Source organism: Salmo salar, chromosome ssa02 (assembly GCF_905237065.1).
Source record: "Salmo salar chromosome ssa02, Ssal_v3.1, whole genome shotgun sequence".
NCBI classification, from domain to species: domain Eukaryota; kingdom Metazoa; phylum Chordata; class Actinopteri; order Salmoniformes; family Salmonidae; genus Salmo; species Salmo salar.
This window is the reverse complement of record NC_059443.1, coordinates 74,249,988-74,265,790: the sequence shown is the minus strand read 5'-3', so window position 1 is coordinate 74,265,790 and position 15,803 is coordinate 74,249,988. Positions and strand designations below refer to the sequence as shown.

At 47.4% G+C, this 15,803-nt stretch overlaps 1 protein-coding gene across 1 annotated transcript in view; it reads right to left on the bottom strand.

Annotated features, from left to right (window-relative positions):
• Positions 1–7,079: 7,079 nt before the first annotated feature.
• LOC106592549 (meteorin-like protein) overlaps positions 7,080–15,803 on the bottom strand; it is an 11,903-nt gene continuing 3,179 nt past the window's right edge. Inside the window, exons 2-5 of the mRNA XM_014183894.2 lie at positions 15,344–15,590; positions 14,778–14,940; positions 10,106–10,165; positions 7,080–8,085 (exon numbers count right to left, since the gene is read on the bottom strand). Coding sequence (XP_014039369.1) covers positions 7,757–8,085; positions 10,106–10,165; positions 14,778–14,940; positions 15,344–15,590 — 799 coding nt within the window. The 3' untranslated portion in view covers positions 7,080–7,756. The remainder of the gene's footprint in view (positions 8,086–10,105; positions 10,166–14,777; positions 14,941–15,343; positions 15,591–15,803) is intronic.

Below are 15,803 nucleotides of genomic sequence, written 5' to 3'. Positions count from 1 at the left end.
ACAGACACATGCTCAAACTTGCGCACTTTTGATAGACTTAAACAGCTGCAAATTATCGCGATATCAAAGTGTCATCAACAAACAACTTAAACAAGAGGCTTCTAGCAAATGCAGCATATGGCATTACATTTTTCACATGCAAAAAAAGCACTTTTTGTTAGTGCTCAAAGCATGCCATTTCCCGAGAGCAGCATTTATTTTTCAGCTGGAAGCAATGAACCCAATCAGTCCTCCATGACAACACAATCATAAACAACAGAGTAGGCTATTTAAGTCCTTATTTTTTTGGATTATACTCAGGTAAAACAATTTTGATTAATGTACATTTTCATATTTCCAAGACCTAATCTTGAAGATCAAGGGGTATTAAACTAATTGTAACTGGAAATCGAACAGACTGTTTTTTGTTAGGTAAAGATATAGCCTAATGGTATTCTAATCAGTAGTAGAAACCAATGGGTTAGAAGCCTCCATAACCAACACATAAAGTCAAATGCAACATCCATTTATGGCCAGCTATGTGAACTCACATTTATTTGTCCTGCAACAGATGTCTTCGATTGGTAATATTCATTATTTTGTCTTTTCTAATGACTCTTATTGGGCCCACTAGAGGGACAGCTGCAAAGTCAAAATTGGCTGTTTTAAAAATGTATAAAAACAAAAATGAGCTTTTGGTCTTAATTTAAGGTTAGGGTTAGGCATTAGGGTTAGCAGTGTGGTTAAGATTAAAATCTGATTTTATGACTTTGTGGATGTGCCAGCTATTGACCACTATGCAGAGCTGCCTCCAAACTCGACAAATTCCAGATTCCAGATACCGGCCCTAGACACTTAACGGTTAGAGTTTCACCTGCTGCAGAGATCTTGTGGCAAGAATATTATTTATTAGACCCAGATGTTGGATACAGAGAGAGTAAATATCACATATTCCAAAATTAACAAGAGTGGGGAGGGTGTATTTTAAGGAGGAAATTGGTGTGTTTGCATGCCAGAGGTGGGACCAAGTCACTATTATTCGAGTCACAAGCAAGTCTCAAGTCACATGGTCCGGGCCTCAAATCGAGTCCCGAGTAGAATGGGTCAAGTCCATGTTGTGCGTCGTAAGAGCAAGTCGAGTTGAGTCACAAGTTTTTTTTAAATCAAGACTTATGCCAAGTTGGAAAAAAAAGAAATATATATATATATATATATATATTTCTTTTTTTTCCAACTTATATATATATATATATATATATATATATATACACACAGGAAATGACTTATTCAACTACAAATCTTTGTCTATTTATTGTGGATGCTAGACAGCCCTGTTAATTATTTAGTCTACAACACACTTTGATGATGTAGTAATTCATTTGAACAAATTCCAAATGCAAGCTTCTTAACTCTATTATACATTTCAAGCAATTTTGACATAGAAAAATACCAATAGTCCTATGCTAGTAATTGCTGCTTGATGCCCCATTGCTGGGGAGCTTGCAAAGGAAACAGTTCATATTCTTCATCAACAAACAGTTTTTGGAGCTACATATTCATTTATGGCAGTCACCTCTCCCTACAATTTGATGTTTGCGCTGCACCCATTTCTATAGCTGTACAGCAAATTAGCAATCTGTTCGCTAGGTCAGTGGTTTTCAAACGTTTTGTCCCAAGACCCCCAAAAATGTGGTGTTCAAAGTTTGCGACCCCGCACGTGCGAACACGCGCACAATCACTGCGCAAATGGAGCCTGTCATTACAGCCATAAATGGTGATGCATTTTCAAACTACAAGATACAGAAATAAACGGCGTTTTACACCTGCGTTTTGAGTTAACATTTTGAAAGTTACTTATCTTGAAAACTTGAATGCTGACAGTTTCAGCATGTTTTGCTTGTCAGCAATGAACTAATGAAACAAATATCAAAATATAGTTTTTGGGTGGAATTTTTCTTTAATTCGCCAGAATGTTACACCTTCATCCATGTTACCAGTTATATCATTATAACCCACCCAGTGACATCACCAGGTAGCCTATTGTTGTGGCAAAGAGTTGTCCGTAGCAGATTGCTACACAGTACTTTATATGTACGTTATACATACTTTATACATAGGTAGGCTACTCTGTTTTTGCCAGGCAAAACCGGAGAAAATTAAACAAGCGCTTTCTGGTAACTAATATGGATATGTTCGCCCGTCTTTGTGCGCCAATGTTGATGACTGGTCAACAGTCAAGACGCAACATTTTATTTGGTTCTGAAGCACAGATTGTTTTTTAACAAGAATTTGGTGGAATGCCATAGGCTTATGTCAGTGACCAGATCGAATAAGCAAATATATAATATACAAATAGTAGGCCATATGTAGCCTATTAAAATATGGAGAAAATAAATCCCTTTCAGTTTCAAACTTGCAGCCCCCCCACAACCTTCTCACTGTGCAAGCTCACCCAAACTGTATTGATTGACAGTTTACTGGTCCAATCAGAGGGTCGAGTGTGCATTTCACTAGCCAATCAACTTTTTTGCAAGTGCGATACTGTGTCTGGCTGCGTGGAGAGTAATCCACGGAGAAGTCATCAGTCTCAGGTCGAGTCCAGAGTCTTGACTACAAGTCCATGTCAAGTCTCCAGTTATTTTATGTAATATCAAGTCGAGTCTCAAGTCATCAAATTTATGACTAAAGAGTCAGACTCGAACCCAAGTCATGTGACTTGAGTCCTCTGGTGCTTTGTGTATGTGTGTCTGAGTTAGAACGCTGGTATGTCCTGTTTCCCTGAGCTCAGCCATTCTATACTCTCCAACTGACTGCTCCTCAGCTGTCCCTCTCACATACTGCATCCTGAACGGCCCCCCAACACACACACACACACACACACAGGACAGTTTATTAGGTACACCACCACATTCACCAAAATGGATTGCTCCTACAGACAGTGACCCTGGCTTGCTATATAAAGCAGACAGACAGGCATTGAGGCATTCAGTTACCGTTCGATTGAACGTCAGTATGTGTGTGTGTGGGGGGGGGGGGTGTTGCAGGGTTAATGTCTTGTGTAGATAGCAAGTGTGTCTCCTGAATTAGAGGGGTTGCCAAAAGAAGATGGATGGTTGCCGGGAAGGGGTTGCCTAGGGGTGTTGGGTGTTGCTAGGACGGGTTGTGTTTCTGCTGTGTAGCCTGTTTGCATGTTGGCGGTGCGCAGGACGCGTGTGGCCTTCTCAGACTACAGCCCAAAACAAACACACACACACACACACACACACTCTCTTTCTCTCTCTCGACAGGAGAAAACCAGGGCTACAAGTAACAAATCATCCAGGGTCTCTCCATCTCCTCTCCTCTCCCTCTCTCTCTACAGTCCCTCCATGTGAAAGGGAGAGAGAGTTTTCTTCAGGCAGAACAGGAGGAGGAGGAGAGAAAGTGTTAGCTGATCACTGATTAGATGTTATGTGGAGGGGGATGGGGGTCAGAGAGGTCTAGAAGGGTGTGTTTAAAGGGTGGTTATATATAGACAGTCTTCTAAGGTCGTTGGAGCCTGTCTTAAACCTCTGAGGAATTCAGAGCACGTCTTTAGACACACACTCACACACACCAGACACACACTGACATTCACACACACACACACATACACACACCAGACACACACACACACTCTCTCACACACACACCAGACACATTCACACCACACACATAAACAGCTGAATCGACAAACATTTCTCAACTTGTACGTCTCTTTCCGAATAAGTTAAGTCCTAAATTCACCCTCCTCTCTTCTATCATTAAAACACACCGTAAATTCACCCTCCTATCATTAAAACACACTGTAAACTCACCCTCCTCTCTTCTATCATTAAAACACACTGTACATTCACCCTCCTCTCTTCTATCATTAAAACACACTGTAAATTCACCCTCCTCTCTTCTATCATTAAAACACACTGTAAATTCACCCTCCTCTCTTCTATCATTAAAACACACCGTAAATTCACCCTCCTCTCCTATCATTAAAACACACTATAAATTCACCCTCCTCTCTTCTTCTCCCCTATCATTAAAATACACTATGAGTTCACCCTCCTTTCTTCTATCATTAAAACACACCGTAAATTCACCCTCCTCTCTTCTTCTCCCCTATCATTAAAATACACTATGAGTTCACCCTCCTCTCTTCTATCATTAAAACACACCGTAAATTCACCCTCCTCTCTTCTTCTCCCCTATCATTAAAATACACTATGAGTTCACCCTCCTCTCTTCTATCATTAAAACACACTATGAGTTCACCCTCCTCTCCTATCATTAAAACACACTATAAATTCACCCTCCTCTTCTCTCCTATCATTTAAACATACTGAGTTCACCCTCCTCTCTTCTCTCCAATCATTAAAACCCACTATAAATTCACCCTCCTCTCTTCTCTTCAATCATTAAAACACACTGAGTTCACCCTCCTCTCTTCTCTCCAATCATTAAAACCCACTATGAGTTCACCCTTCTCTCTTCTTCTCATTAAAACACACTGAGTTCACCCTTCTCTCTTCTTCTCATTAAAACACACTGAGTTCACCCTTCTCTCTTCTTCTCTCCTATCATTAAAACACACTGAGTTCACCCTTCTCTCTTCTTCTCTCCTATCATTAAAACACACTGAGTTCACCCTTCTCTCTTCTTCTCTCCCTGTCTTAATAAACCTCCCGAGTGGCGCAGCGGTCTAAGGCAATGCATCGCAGTTCTAGGGGCATCACTACAGACCTGGGTTCCATCCCGGGCTGTATCACAACCGGCCGTGATCAGGAGTCCCATAGGGCGGCGGGCAATTGGCCCAGCGTCGTCCGGATTAGGAGAGGGTTTGGCCCGGGGTAGGCCGTCATTGTAAATAAGAATGTGTTCTTAACTGACTTGCCTAGTTGAATAAAGGTTCATTAAAAAATGTGTTGCACTTCCATTCATGGTTATGTTATATGTTGTGTTGTGTCTGTATGTATAACTACAGTATACACTACATGACCAAAAGTATGTAGACACCTGCTCATCTTACATCTCATTCCACAATCATGGGCAATATGGAGTTGGTCCCCTCTTTGCTGTTATAACAGCCTCCTCTCTTCTGGGAAAGCTTTCCACTAGATGTTGGAACATTGCTGTGGGACTGTGGGGCTTCCATTTAGTGAGGTCGGGCACTGATGTTGGGCGGGTTATGCCTGGCATGCAGTCGGCGTTCCAATTCATCCCAGGGTGGACCTGACCGGGGCAGCTCTAGCAGGGTAGACATGACCCGGGGCAGCTCTAGCAGGGTAGACCTGACCCGGGGCAGCTCTAGCAGGGTAGACCTGACCCGGGGCAGCTCTAACAGGGTGGACCTGACCGGGGCAGCTCTAGCAGGGTGGACCTGACCGGGGCAGCTCTAGCAGGGTGGACCTGACCGGGGCAGCTCTAGCAGGGTGGACCTGACCGGGGCAGCTCTAGCAGGGTGGACCTGACGGGGGCAGCTCTAGCAGGAGCAGGGTAGACCTAACGGGGGCAGCTCTAGCAGGAGCAGGGTAGAACTGACGGGGGCAGCTCTAGCGGGAGCAGGGTAGACCTGACAGGGGCAGCTCTAGCGGGAGCAGGGTAGACGTGACGGGGGCAGCTCTAGCGGGAGCAGGGTAGACCTGACAGGGGCAGCTCTAGCAGGGTAGACCTGACCGGGGCAGCTCTAGCAGGAGCAGGGTAGACCTGACGGGGGCAGCTCTAGCGGGAGCAGGGTAGACCTGACGGGGGCAGCTCTAGCGGGAGCAGGGTGGACCTGACCGGGGCAGCTCTAGCAGGGTGGACCTGACCCGGGGCAGCTCTAACAGGGTGGACCTGACCGGGGCAGCTCTAGCAGGGTGGACCTGACCGGGGCAGCTCTAGCAGGGTGGACCTGACCGGGGCAGCTCTAGCAGGGTGGACCTGACGGGGGCAGCTCTAGCAGGAGCAGGGTAGACCTAACGGGGGCAGCTCTAGCAGGAGCAGGGTAGAACTGACGGGGGCAGCTCTAGCGGGAGCAGGGTAGACCTGACAGGGGCAGCTCTAGCGGGAGCAGGGTAGACGTGACGGGGGCAGCTCTAGCGGGAGCAGGGTAGACCTGACAGGGGCAGCTCTAGCAGGGTAGACCTGACCGGGGCAGCTCTAGCAGGAGCAGGGTAGACCTGACGGGGGCAGCTCTAGCGGGAGCAGGGTAGACCTGACGGGGGCAGCTCTAGCGGGAGCAGGGTAGACCTGACGGGGGCAGCTCTAGCGGGAGCAGGGTAGACCTGACGGGGGCAGCTCTAGCAGGAGCAGGGTAGACCTGACGGGGGCAGCTCTAGCAGGAGCAGGGTAGATCTGACGGGGGGCAGCTCTAGCAGGGTAGACATTTTACAAACTCGCTTGGGTATACACTCACAACCCAGGAGAGAGAGAGAGAGAGTGTGTGTGTGTGTGTGTGTGTGAGGGGGACATTCCAAACATTGCTGTTCATCCTGAGGAAAGAGGGGAAATGTGACACCCCCCACTGACACTGAGGGCATCCATCCATCTTTCCTTTTCAACCCTCCATCCTTCTCTACCTCCCCCCTCCCTCCAATTCTCCCTTCCTCCATCCCCTCCTCCACCACTCAGTCCAACCTGTGAGTGTGTGTGTGTGTGTCTTCCAGAGGGGATAGCCCAAATGCACGTTTCCATTGGACATTTGTGAACATTGGACAATGAATTCATCTGTAACAGACATGCACGCACATACACATTCACACCAGTGTGGTTGTTGAAGTGGTCTTGGCCGAAGGTGTCGGAAAACAATTAAAATGGATCATAAAAGTCTGCCTCTACTCTCTCCCTTTACTGTGATAATATATACACACTGCGTCTACTCTCTCCCTTTACTGTGATAATATATACACGCTGTCTCTACTCTCTCCCTTTACTGTGATATATATATATATATATATATATACACACACACACACACACACACACAAATGAGGATACTTCAAACAGTACCTTATAAACACTGTAGAGAAATCCAATGTGACACAGACACATCTAGACACAGACACGGCTAGACACAGACACGTCTAGACTCAGTAAATAAAGACTTGTTCCAGGAAGATAGTTTATTCCCTAGAACAGAGAGCCAGAGAGCTATTGTACTTTAACACAGTCACACACACACACACATGTTCACACACACACACACAAACACGCTAAGACACACACAAACACGCTAAGACACACACAAACACGCTAAGACACACACGAGCACGCTAAGACACACACGAGCACGCTAAGACACACACGAACACGCTAAGACACACACGCTGTGCAGGATCCCACTATACACTTCTGTCAGAAGACAACCTCTAAACTGTACATAAAGCTTTTCACAAAGCAAACTTTCATTACAACAATGATCATATTTACATCTATTTCCAACACATACGCACAAACACACAGACACACACACACACACCAGGGTCTTAAGACATTCTATGACGACAGATGTCTTTAGAACTGTTCAGAGACAGGCCAGCTATCCTTGCTGCTAGGCAACTGTAAAAGATTCAGCCAATCGGTTAGCAGGGCTTGGGACTACGTCCAGTCACCTCTCAGTCATATCAAAGATTCCGCCCCTTTACGACCTCCCTCCTCTGATTGGATCAGGGCCCTGTCAGTCCAGTCAGCGACCCAGCCCTCTCTCTCTATGTCTCTGATTCGCTGAGTTTGTTTCCCAATCCTGTTCCCTGATTGGTTGTCTCCTGGGCGGAGGGGGCGGGCCTCAGTCTGTGTCCATGTCCATGTGACAGGGGTTACTTCCTGTCTCCAGGGCGGTCCGGTAGAGCTTCAGAAAGTGGCGGTAGCGCGGGGAGCAGCCAAGCCACGCCTCTCCGAACCGCACTGCCCCCGTGAACAGGAACTCCTCCTCCTCCCTCGGCTGCAGCCGGCACCGCAGGGGCGTGTTCAGATGTCCGGACCACCCCTTTCCTCTGGCTCCATCCCAAGAGAACACTCCACTCTTCTGATGGAACAGGCGGCTTAGTGTCACGGCAACGGAGGAGTGGTCTGGTGACGAGGGCGTGTCAACGCCACGGATACTGCCGCGACCCGCTGGAGAGAAAGAGGGGAGGAGAGAGGGAGGAGAGAGAGATATGGGGAGGAGAGAGATGAGGGAGGAGAGGCGTGAGAGAGATATGGGGAGGAGAGGGAGGAGAGGGGGGAGAGAGATATGGGGAGGAGAGGGGGAGAGAGATATGGGGGGAGAGAGATATGGGGAGGAGAAATATATGGGGAGAAGAGAGGGAGGAGAGAGAGATATGGGGAGGAGAGGGAGGAGAGGGGGAGAGAGATATGGGGAGGAGAGGGAGGAGAGACATGGGGAGGAGAGAGAGGGTAAGAGAGAGAGATATGGGGAGGAGAGGGAGGAGAGGGGGAGAGAGATATGGGGAGGAGAGGGAGGAGAGACATGGGGAGGAGAGAGAGGGTAAGAGAGAGAGATATGGGGAGGAGAGAGGGGAAGAGAGAGCGATGAGAAGGAGAGAGAGGGGAAGAGAGCGATGAGAAGGAGAGAGAGGGGACGAGAGCGATGAGGAGGAGAGAGGGGACGAGAGAGAGGGGGAGAGAGAGATAAGGAGAGAGGGAGAGAGAGATAAGGAGAGGGGAAGAGAGCGCGATGAGAATGAGAGGGGAAGAGAGAGCGATGAGGGGAAGAGAGAGCGATGAGGGGAAGAGAGAGCGATGAGGGGAAGAGAGAGCGATGAGGGGAAGAGAGAGCAATGAGAAGGAGAGGGGAAGAGAGAGCGATGAGAATGAGAGGGGAAGAGAGAGCGATGAGAAGGAGAGGGGAAGAGAGAGCGATGAGAAGGAGAGGGGAAGAGAGAGCGATGAGGGGAAGAGAGAGCGATGAGAAGGAGAGGGGAAGAGAGAGCGATGAGAAGGAGAGGGGAAGAGAGAGCAATGAGAAGGAGAGAGGAGAAGAGAGAGGGAGGGGAAGAGAGAGCGATGAGGAGAGAGAGGAGAGAAAGAGAGAGGGGAAGAGAGAGATATGAGAAGGAGAGAGGGGAACAGAGAGCAATATGAGAAGGAGAGATATGGGGAGGAGAGAGAGGGGGAAGAGAGAGATATGGGGAGAGAGAGCGATGAGAAGGAGAGAAAGAGGTGGGAGAGAGTGATGAGAAGGAGAGAGAGGGGGGAGAGAGGAGGAGGAGAGATATGGGGAAGACAGAGCGATGAGGAGGAGAGAGAGGGGAAGGAGATATGGGGAACAGAGATATGAGGAGGGTTGTTCATGTCCTCTACAGCCGGTGCTGTTTGTGGCTGTGTTCTAAATCAAATCGAATAACATTTGCAACATGCTGGTGAACAACAGGTGGAGACTAACAGTGAAATGCTTACTGACGGGCCCTTCCCAACAATGCAGAGAGAAACATTTTAAAGTAATAGAAAAATAACATGAGTAACTTGGCGATACACACGTGGTACCAGTACTGAGTTGATGTGCAGGGGTACGAGGTAATGGAGATAGATATGTACATATAGGTAGAGATAAAGTGAGTAGCTAACAGATAATAGACAGTAGCAGCAGTGTATATGATGAGTCTAAAGAGTTAGTGTAATGGGGGTTCAATGCAGATAGTCCAGATAGTTATTGGTTAACTATTTAGTGGTCTTGTTCAGTCTTATGGTTTGGGGGTAGAAGCTGATCAGGGTCCTGTTGGTTCCAGACTTGGTGCATCGGTACCGCTTGCTGTGTGGTAGCAGAGAGAACAGTCTATGACTTGGATGCCTGGAGTCTTTGATCATTTTAGGGCCTTCCTCTGACACCGCCTGGTATAGAGGTCCTGGATGGCAGGGAATTCGGCCCCAGTGATGTACTGGGACGTACGCACTACCCTCTGGAGCACCTTGCGGTCAGATGCCAAGCAGTTGCCATACCAAGCAACCAGTCAAGATTCTCTCAATGGTGCAGCTATAGAACATTTTGAGGATCTGAGGGCCCATGCCAAATCTTTTCAGCCTCCTGAGGGGGAAGGCGTGGTGTGTGTGTGTGTGTGTGTGTTGTGGTGCGTGTGTGTGTGTGTTGTGGTGCGTACCTGTGTGTGTGTGTGTGTGTGTGTCTGTGTGTGCTTACCAAAGTCGCTGGTGCATACCGCCATCAGGATCTGGTCATCTGTGCAGGGTGTACAGGAGGCTGAGAGAGAGACATGAGACACATGACATATACACCACCACACACCACCACACACTCGAGGTCGACCGATTCATCGGAATGGCCGATTTAATTAGGGCCGATTTCAAGTTTTCATAACAATCGGTAATCGGTATTTTTGCCCACCGATTTGCCAATTTTTTTCAATTTTTTATTTGTTTTATTTTTTACACCTTTATTTAACTAGGCAAGTCAGATTAAGAACACATTCTTATTTTCAATGACGGCCTAGGAACGTGGGTTAACTGCCTTGTTCAGGGGGGATTCGGGGATTTGTTTTTGCAACCTTCCGGTTACTAGTCCAACGCTCTAACCACCTGCCTTACATTGCACTCCACGAAGAGCCTGCATGGCAGGCTGACTAACTGTTACGCGAGGGCAGCAAGAAGCCAAGGTAAGTTGCTAGCTAGCATTAAACTTATCTTATAAAAAACGATCAATCTTAACATAATCACTAGTTAACTACACATGGTTGATGATATTACTAGTTTATCTAACGTGTCCTGCGTTGCATATAATCGATGTCGTGCCTGTTAATTTATCATTGAATCATAGCCTACTTCGCCAAACGTGTGTTGATTTAACAAGCGCATTTGCGAAAAAAGCACTGTCGTTGCACCAATGTACCTAACCATAAACATCAATGCCTTTCTTTAAAATCAGTAAACAAGTATATATTTTTAAACCTGCATATTTAGTTAATATTGCCTACTAACATGAAATTGTGTCACATCTCTAGCGTTCATTGCACGCAGAGTCAGGGTATATGCAACAGTTTGGGCCGCCTGGCTCGTTGCGAACTAATTTGCCAGAATTTTACTTAATTATAACATAACATTGAAGGTTGGGCAATGTAACAGGAATATTTAGACTTAGGGATGCCACCCATTAGATAAAATACGGAACGGTTCCGTATTTCACTGACAGGAAAAACGTTTTGTTTTCGAGATGATAGTTTCCGGATTTGACCACATTAATGACCTAAGGCTCGTATTTCTGTGTGTTATTATGTTATAATTAAGTCTATGATTTGATAGAGCAGTCTGTCTGAGCGATGGTAGGCAGCAGCAGGCTCGTAAGCATTCATTCAAAACAGCACTTTCGTGCGTTTTGCCAGCTGCCCTTCGCAATGCATTGCGCTGTTTATGACTTCAAGCCTGTCAACTCCCAAGATGAGGCTGGTGTAACCGATGTGAAATGGCTAGCTAGTTAGTGGGTGCGCGCTAATAGCGTTTCAAACGTCACTCGCTCTGAGACTTGGAGTAGCTGTTTCCCTTGCTCTGCATGGGTAACGCTGCTTCGAGGGTGGCTGTTGTCGATGTGTTCCTGGTTTGAGCCCAGGTAGGAGCGAGGAGAGGGATGGAAGCTATACTGTTACACTGGCAATACTAAAGTGCCTATAAGAACATCCAATAGTCAAAGGTATATGAAATACAAATCGTATAGAGAGAAATAGTCCTATAATTCCTATAATAACTACAACCTAAAACTTCTTACCTGGGAATATTAAAGACTTATGTTAAAAGGAACCACCAGCTTTCATATGTTCTCATGTTCTGAGCAAGGAACTTAAACGTTAGCTTTCTTACATGGCACATATTACACTTTTACTTTCTTCTCCAACACTTTGTTTTTGCATTATTTAAACTAAATTGAACATGTTTCATTATTTATTTGAGGCTAAATTGATTTTATTGATGTATTATATTAAGTTAAAATAAGTATTCATTCAGTATTGTTGTAATTGTCATTATTACAAACAAAAAGTATTATTTTTTTAATCGGCCGATTAATCGGTAGCGGCTTTTGTGGTCCTCCAATAATCGGTATCGGCGTTGAAAAATCATAATCGGTTGACCTCTACCACACACCACCATCATACACCACCACACACCACCATACACCACCACACACCACCATACACCCCCATACACACCACCATACACCACCACACACCACCATACACCCCCATACACACCACCACACACCACCATACACCATCATACACCCCCATACAGTATACAACACTAGCATCAGGTATAAAGAAGAGTGAGCATGTGAGTCAGTTAGTCCTGTATCTCTCCACTAATATTCTCCTCCCTCTTTCCATCCCCCATCCATCCCTCACTTCCTGAGAGAGGGGAGAGGAGGTGTGAGAGGGGGAGAGTCTGGTTATCTCACCCCCTTGTTGTTCCCCCTAGCTCTATTTGGGGTAGAGAGGGAGGGATGAGGAGGACGAGAGGGAGGGATGAGGAGGGCGAGAGGGAGGAATGAGGAGGGCGAGAGGGAGGAATGAGGAGGGATAGAGGGAGGGATGAGGTGGAGAGAGGGAGGGAGGGGTGAGGTGGAGAGAGGGAGGGAGGGGTGAGGTGGAGAGAGGGGGGTGAGGTGAGAGAGGGAGGGAGGGAGGAATGAGGAGGGAGAGGGTGAGGAGGGAGAGAGGGAGGAATGAGGAGGGAGAGAGAGAGGAAGGGGTGATGTGGAGAGAGAGAGGGAGGGATGAGGTGGAGAGAGGGAGGGAGGGGTGAGGAGGGAGAGGGATGAGGAGGGAGGAATGAGGAGAGAGAGAGGGAGGGGTGAAGAAGGAGAGAGAGAGAGAGGGAGGGATGAGGAGAGAGAGGGAGGGGTGAGGAAGGAGAGAGGGAGGGATGAGGAGGGAGAGAGGGATGTCTATGGGGGAGGGTACAAGATTAAGGATTTTCACGTGTGTGTGTGTGTGTGTGTGTGTGTGTGTGTGTGTGTGTGTGTGTGTGTGTGTGTGTGTGTGTGTGTGTGTGTGTGTGTGTGAGAGAGAGAGAGTGAGTGAGAGAGTGAAACAACAGGTGGGAGAGAGCGTAGTCAGGGTGGTAACCTTTGACCCTGTCTGCCAGTAAAACAACTATTAAACACACACAGTCTTTCTCTTTGTCTGCTGATGGTTTTATGGCACACACATACCTGTACTAGGCAGATACAAACCTCTCCCTCCCTCCATACCTGTACTAGGCAGATAACAAACCTCTCTCTCTCTCTCTCTCTCTCTCTCCATACCTGTACAAGGCAGATACAAACCTCTCTCTCTCTCTCTCTCCCTGTACTAGGCAGAAACAAAACCTTTCTCTCTCTCCACCCTCTCCCTCCCACTCTCCCTCCCTCCATTCTCCATCTGACCAATCATATCCTCTCCCTGTCTTGCAGCAGACACCGCTGACTGACAGCTGGATGATGATTGGCTGACCCCTGGGCTTAACCCCAGTGTGACCTGTTGATTAGCCTGCTTGTTTTTATATGTCAGAGTGGGAGACGAGAGAGAGGGAGGAGAGGGGGATAGAGGACAGCAGTAAGAGAGGGAGGGGGGTCTCTGGTCTGGTCTGTCTGTCTGTCTCTTGAGTGACAGCAGGGCTGTGGATGTGTGGGTCTGGGCTAGACTGCTTTATTAGGCTAGACAGACAGTCACCCTGTTTAACTCCTGTCATCTCCTGCCCCCTCCCCCCTATTTATACCTCTTCCTCCCCTTCTTCAGCTAACACAGGGCCTATTTAATCTGTCTAGGGGTCAGTTGAACCAGTGGTTCATTCTTCAGCTAACACAGGGCCTATTTAATGTGTCTAGGGGTCAGTTGAACCAGTGGTTCATTCTTCAGCTAACACAGGGCCTATTTAATGTGTCTAGGGGTCAGTTGAACCAGTGGTTCATTCTTCAGCTAACACAGGGCCTATTTAATGTGTCTAGGGGTCAGTTGAACCTGTGGTTCATTCTTCAGCTAACACAGGGCCTATTTAATGTGTCTAGGGGTCAGTTGAACCAGTGGTTCATTCTTCAGCTAACACAGGGCCTATTTAATGTGTCTAGGAGTTAGTTGAACCTGTGGTTCATTCTTCAGCTAACACAGGGCCTATTTAATGTGTCTAGGGGTCAGTTGAACCTGTGGTTCATTCTTCCTCCGCTCTCTGGACTCTGTCACTGACTCTGTCCACCTGTCATGTTACTTTGTACAGCCCTTGATCTGGGGAACGGGTTCTATTGCCTGGGTTCTACCATGGAATGTGTGTGTTGGTCTCTTACCAATGCCAGTGTTCAGGTGTGTGTGTGTGTGTGTGTGTGTGTGTGTGTGTGTGTGTGTGTGTGTGTGTGTGTGTGTGTGTGTGTTAGTCTCTTACCAGTGCCAGTATTGAGGTGTGTGTGTGTGTTAGTCTCTTACCAGAGCCAGTGTTCAGGGTGTGTGTGTGTGTGTGTGTGTGTGTGTGTGTGTTAGTCTCTTACCAGTGTTCAGGTGTGTGTGTGTGTGTGTGTGTTAGTCTCTTACCAGTGTTCAGGTGTGTGTGTGTGTGTGTGTGTGTTAGTCTCTTACCAGTGTTCAGGTGTGTGTGTGTGTGTGTGTGTGTGTGTGTGTGTGTGTGTGTGTGTGTGTTAGTCTCTTACCAGTGTTCAGGTGTGTGTGTGTGTGTGTTAGTCTCTTACCAGTGTTCAGGTGTGTGTGTGTGTGTGTGTGTGTGTGTGTGTGTGTGTGTGTTAGTCTCTTACCAGTGTTCAGGGTGTGTGTGTGTGTGTGTGTGTGTGTGTATATGTTAGTCTCTTACCAGTGTTCAGGTGTGTGTGTGTGTTGGTCTCTTACCAGTGCCAGTGTTGAGGTGTGGGTACAGATGAGCTCCAGGTCCGTGGCTGGCCACCAGTTCATACTGAAACACTGTGATCCTCCTGCTGATGTCCTGCTGGCCCACTGCCTCTATGAACAGCGCCCCCTCTGTCAGGGAGAAACACTGCACCCTGCCACGCGCCTGGAAATATAGCAAATATGATTAAATATATACTGGTGTATGTATGTACTGGTGTAATGTACTGGTGTATGTATGTACTGGTGTAATGTACTGGTGTAATGTACTGGTGTAATGACACTGAGATAATCATATTCACACAAGTACTTTATGAACATATCAACAATTATATTTACAGTGGTTAAACTTAAGCATGCCTATGTAACATGCTCTGTGCTGTTCTAAGCCAGGTTACTGTAAAATATCTGTGACAACTTCTGATGTAAAAAAGGGATTTATGAATAAATGTGACAGACCGACTGATTGACTGAATGACTGATTGACTGACCGAATGCTGACTGGCTGAATGACTGACCGGCTGACTGACCACCAGACAGACTGATTGACTGACTAACCGACCATCTACCTGTTCTGTCTCAGACATCAGCAGGCGGAGCTGTCCAGCTCTCTCCAGGTAGAGGTGTGATCCGCGGGAGTCTGTCTGGGGCTTGATGCAGGCGTGCAGGCCGGGGGAAGCCCCAGACGTGGGCTCCGTGTTGGGCCGCAGGTTGACGATGAGGGCCCCAGTAGGATAGAGCCACTCTAGACTGCCCTGGGAGCAACGCAGGTATACCTGCTCCACATCACGGGAGTGAGACTCATGGGTCAGACCACTGGGAGAGGAGAGAGGGAGGATTAGAGAGGGAGAGAGGGAGAGAGAGGCGGAGAGATGGGGTAGAGAAGAAGAGGGAGGAGGAGAGAGGGGGACAGGAGGGTAGAGAAGAGGTTAAGGTATTGCGGAAGGAGGAGAGAGGGTAAAGGATAGGAGAAGGAGGAGAGAGGTTATGATGATGGGGAGGGTAGAGGTTATGATGATGGGGAGGGTA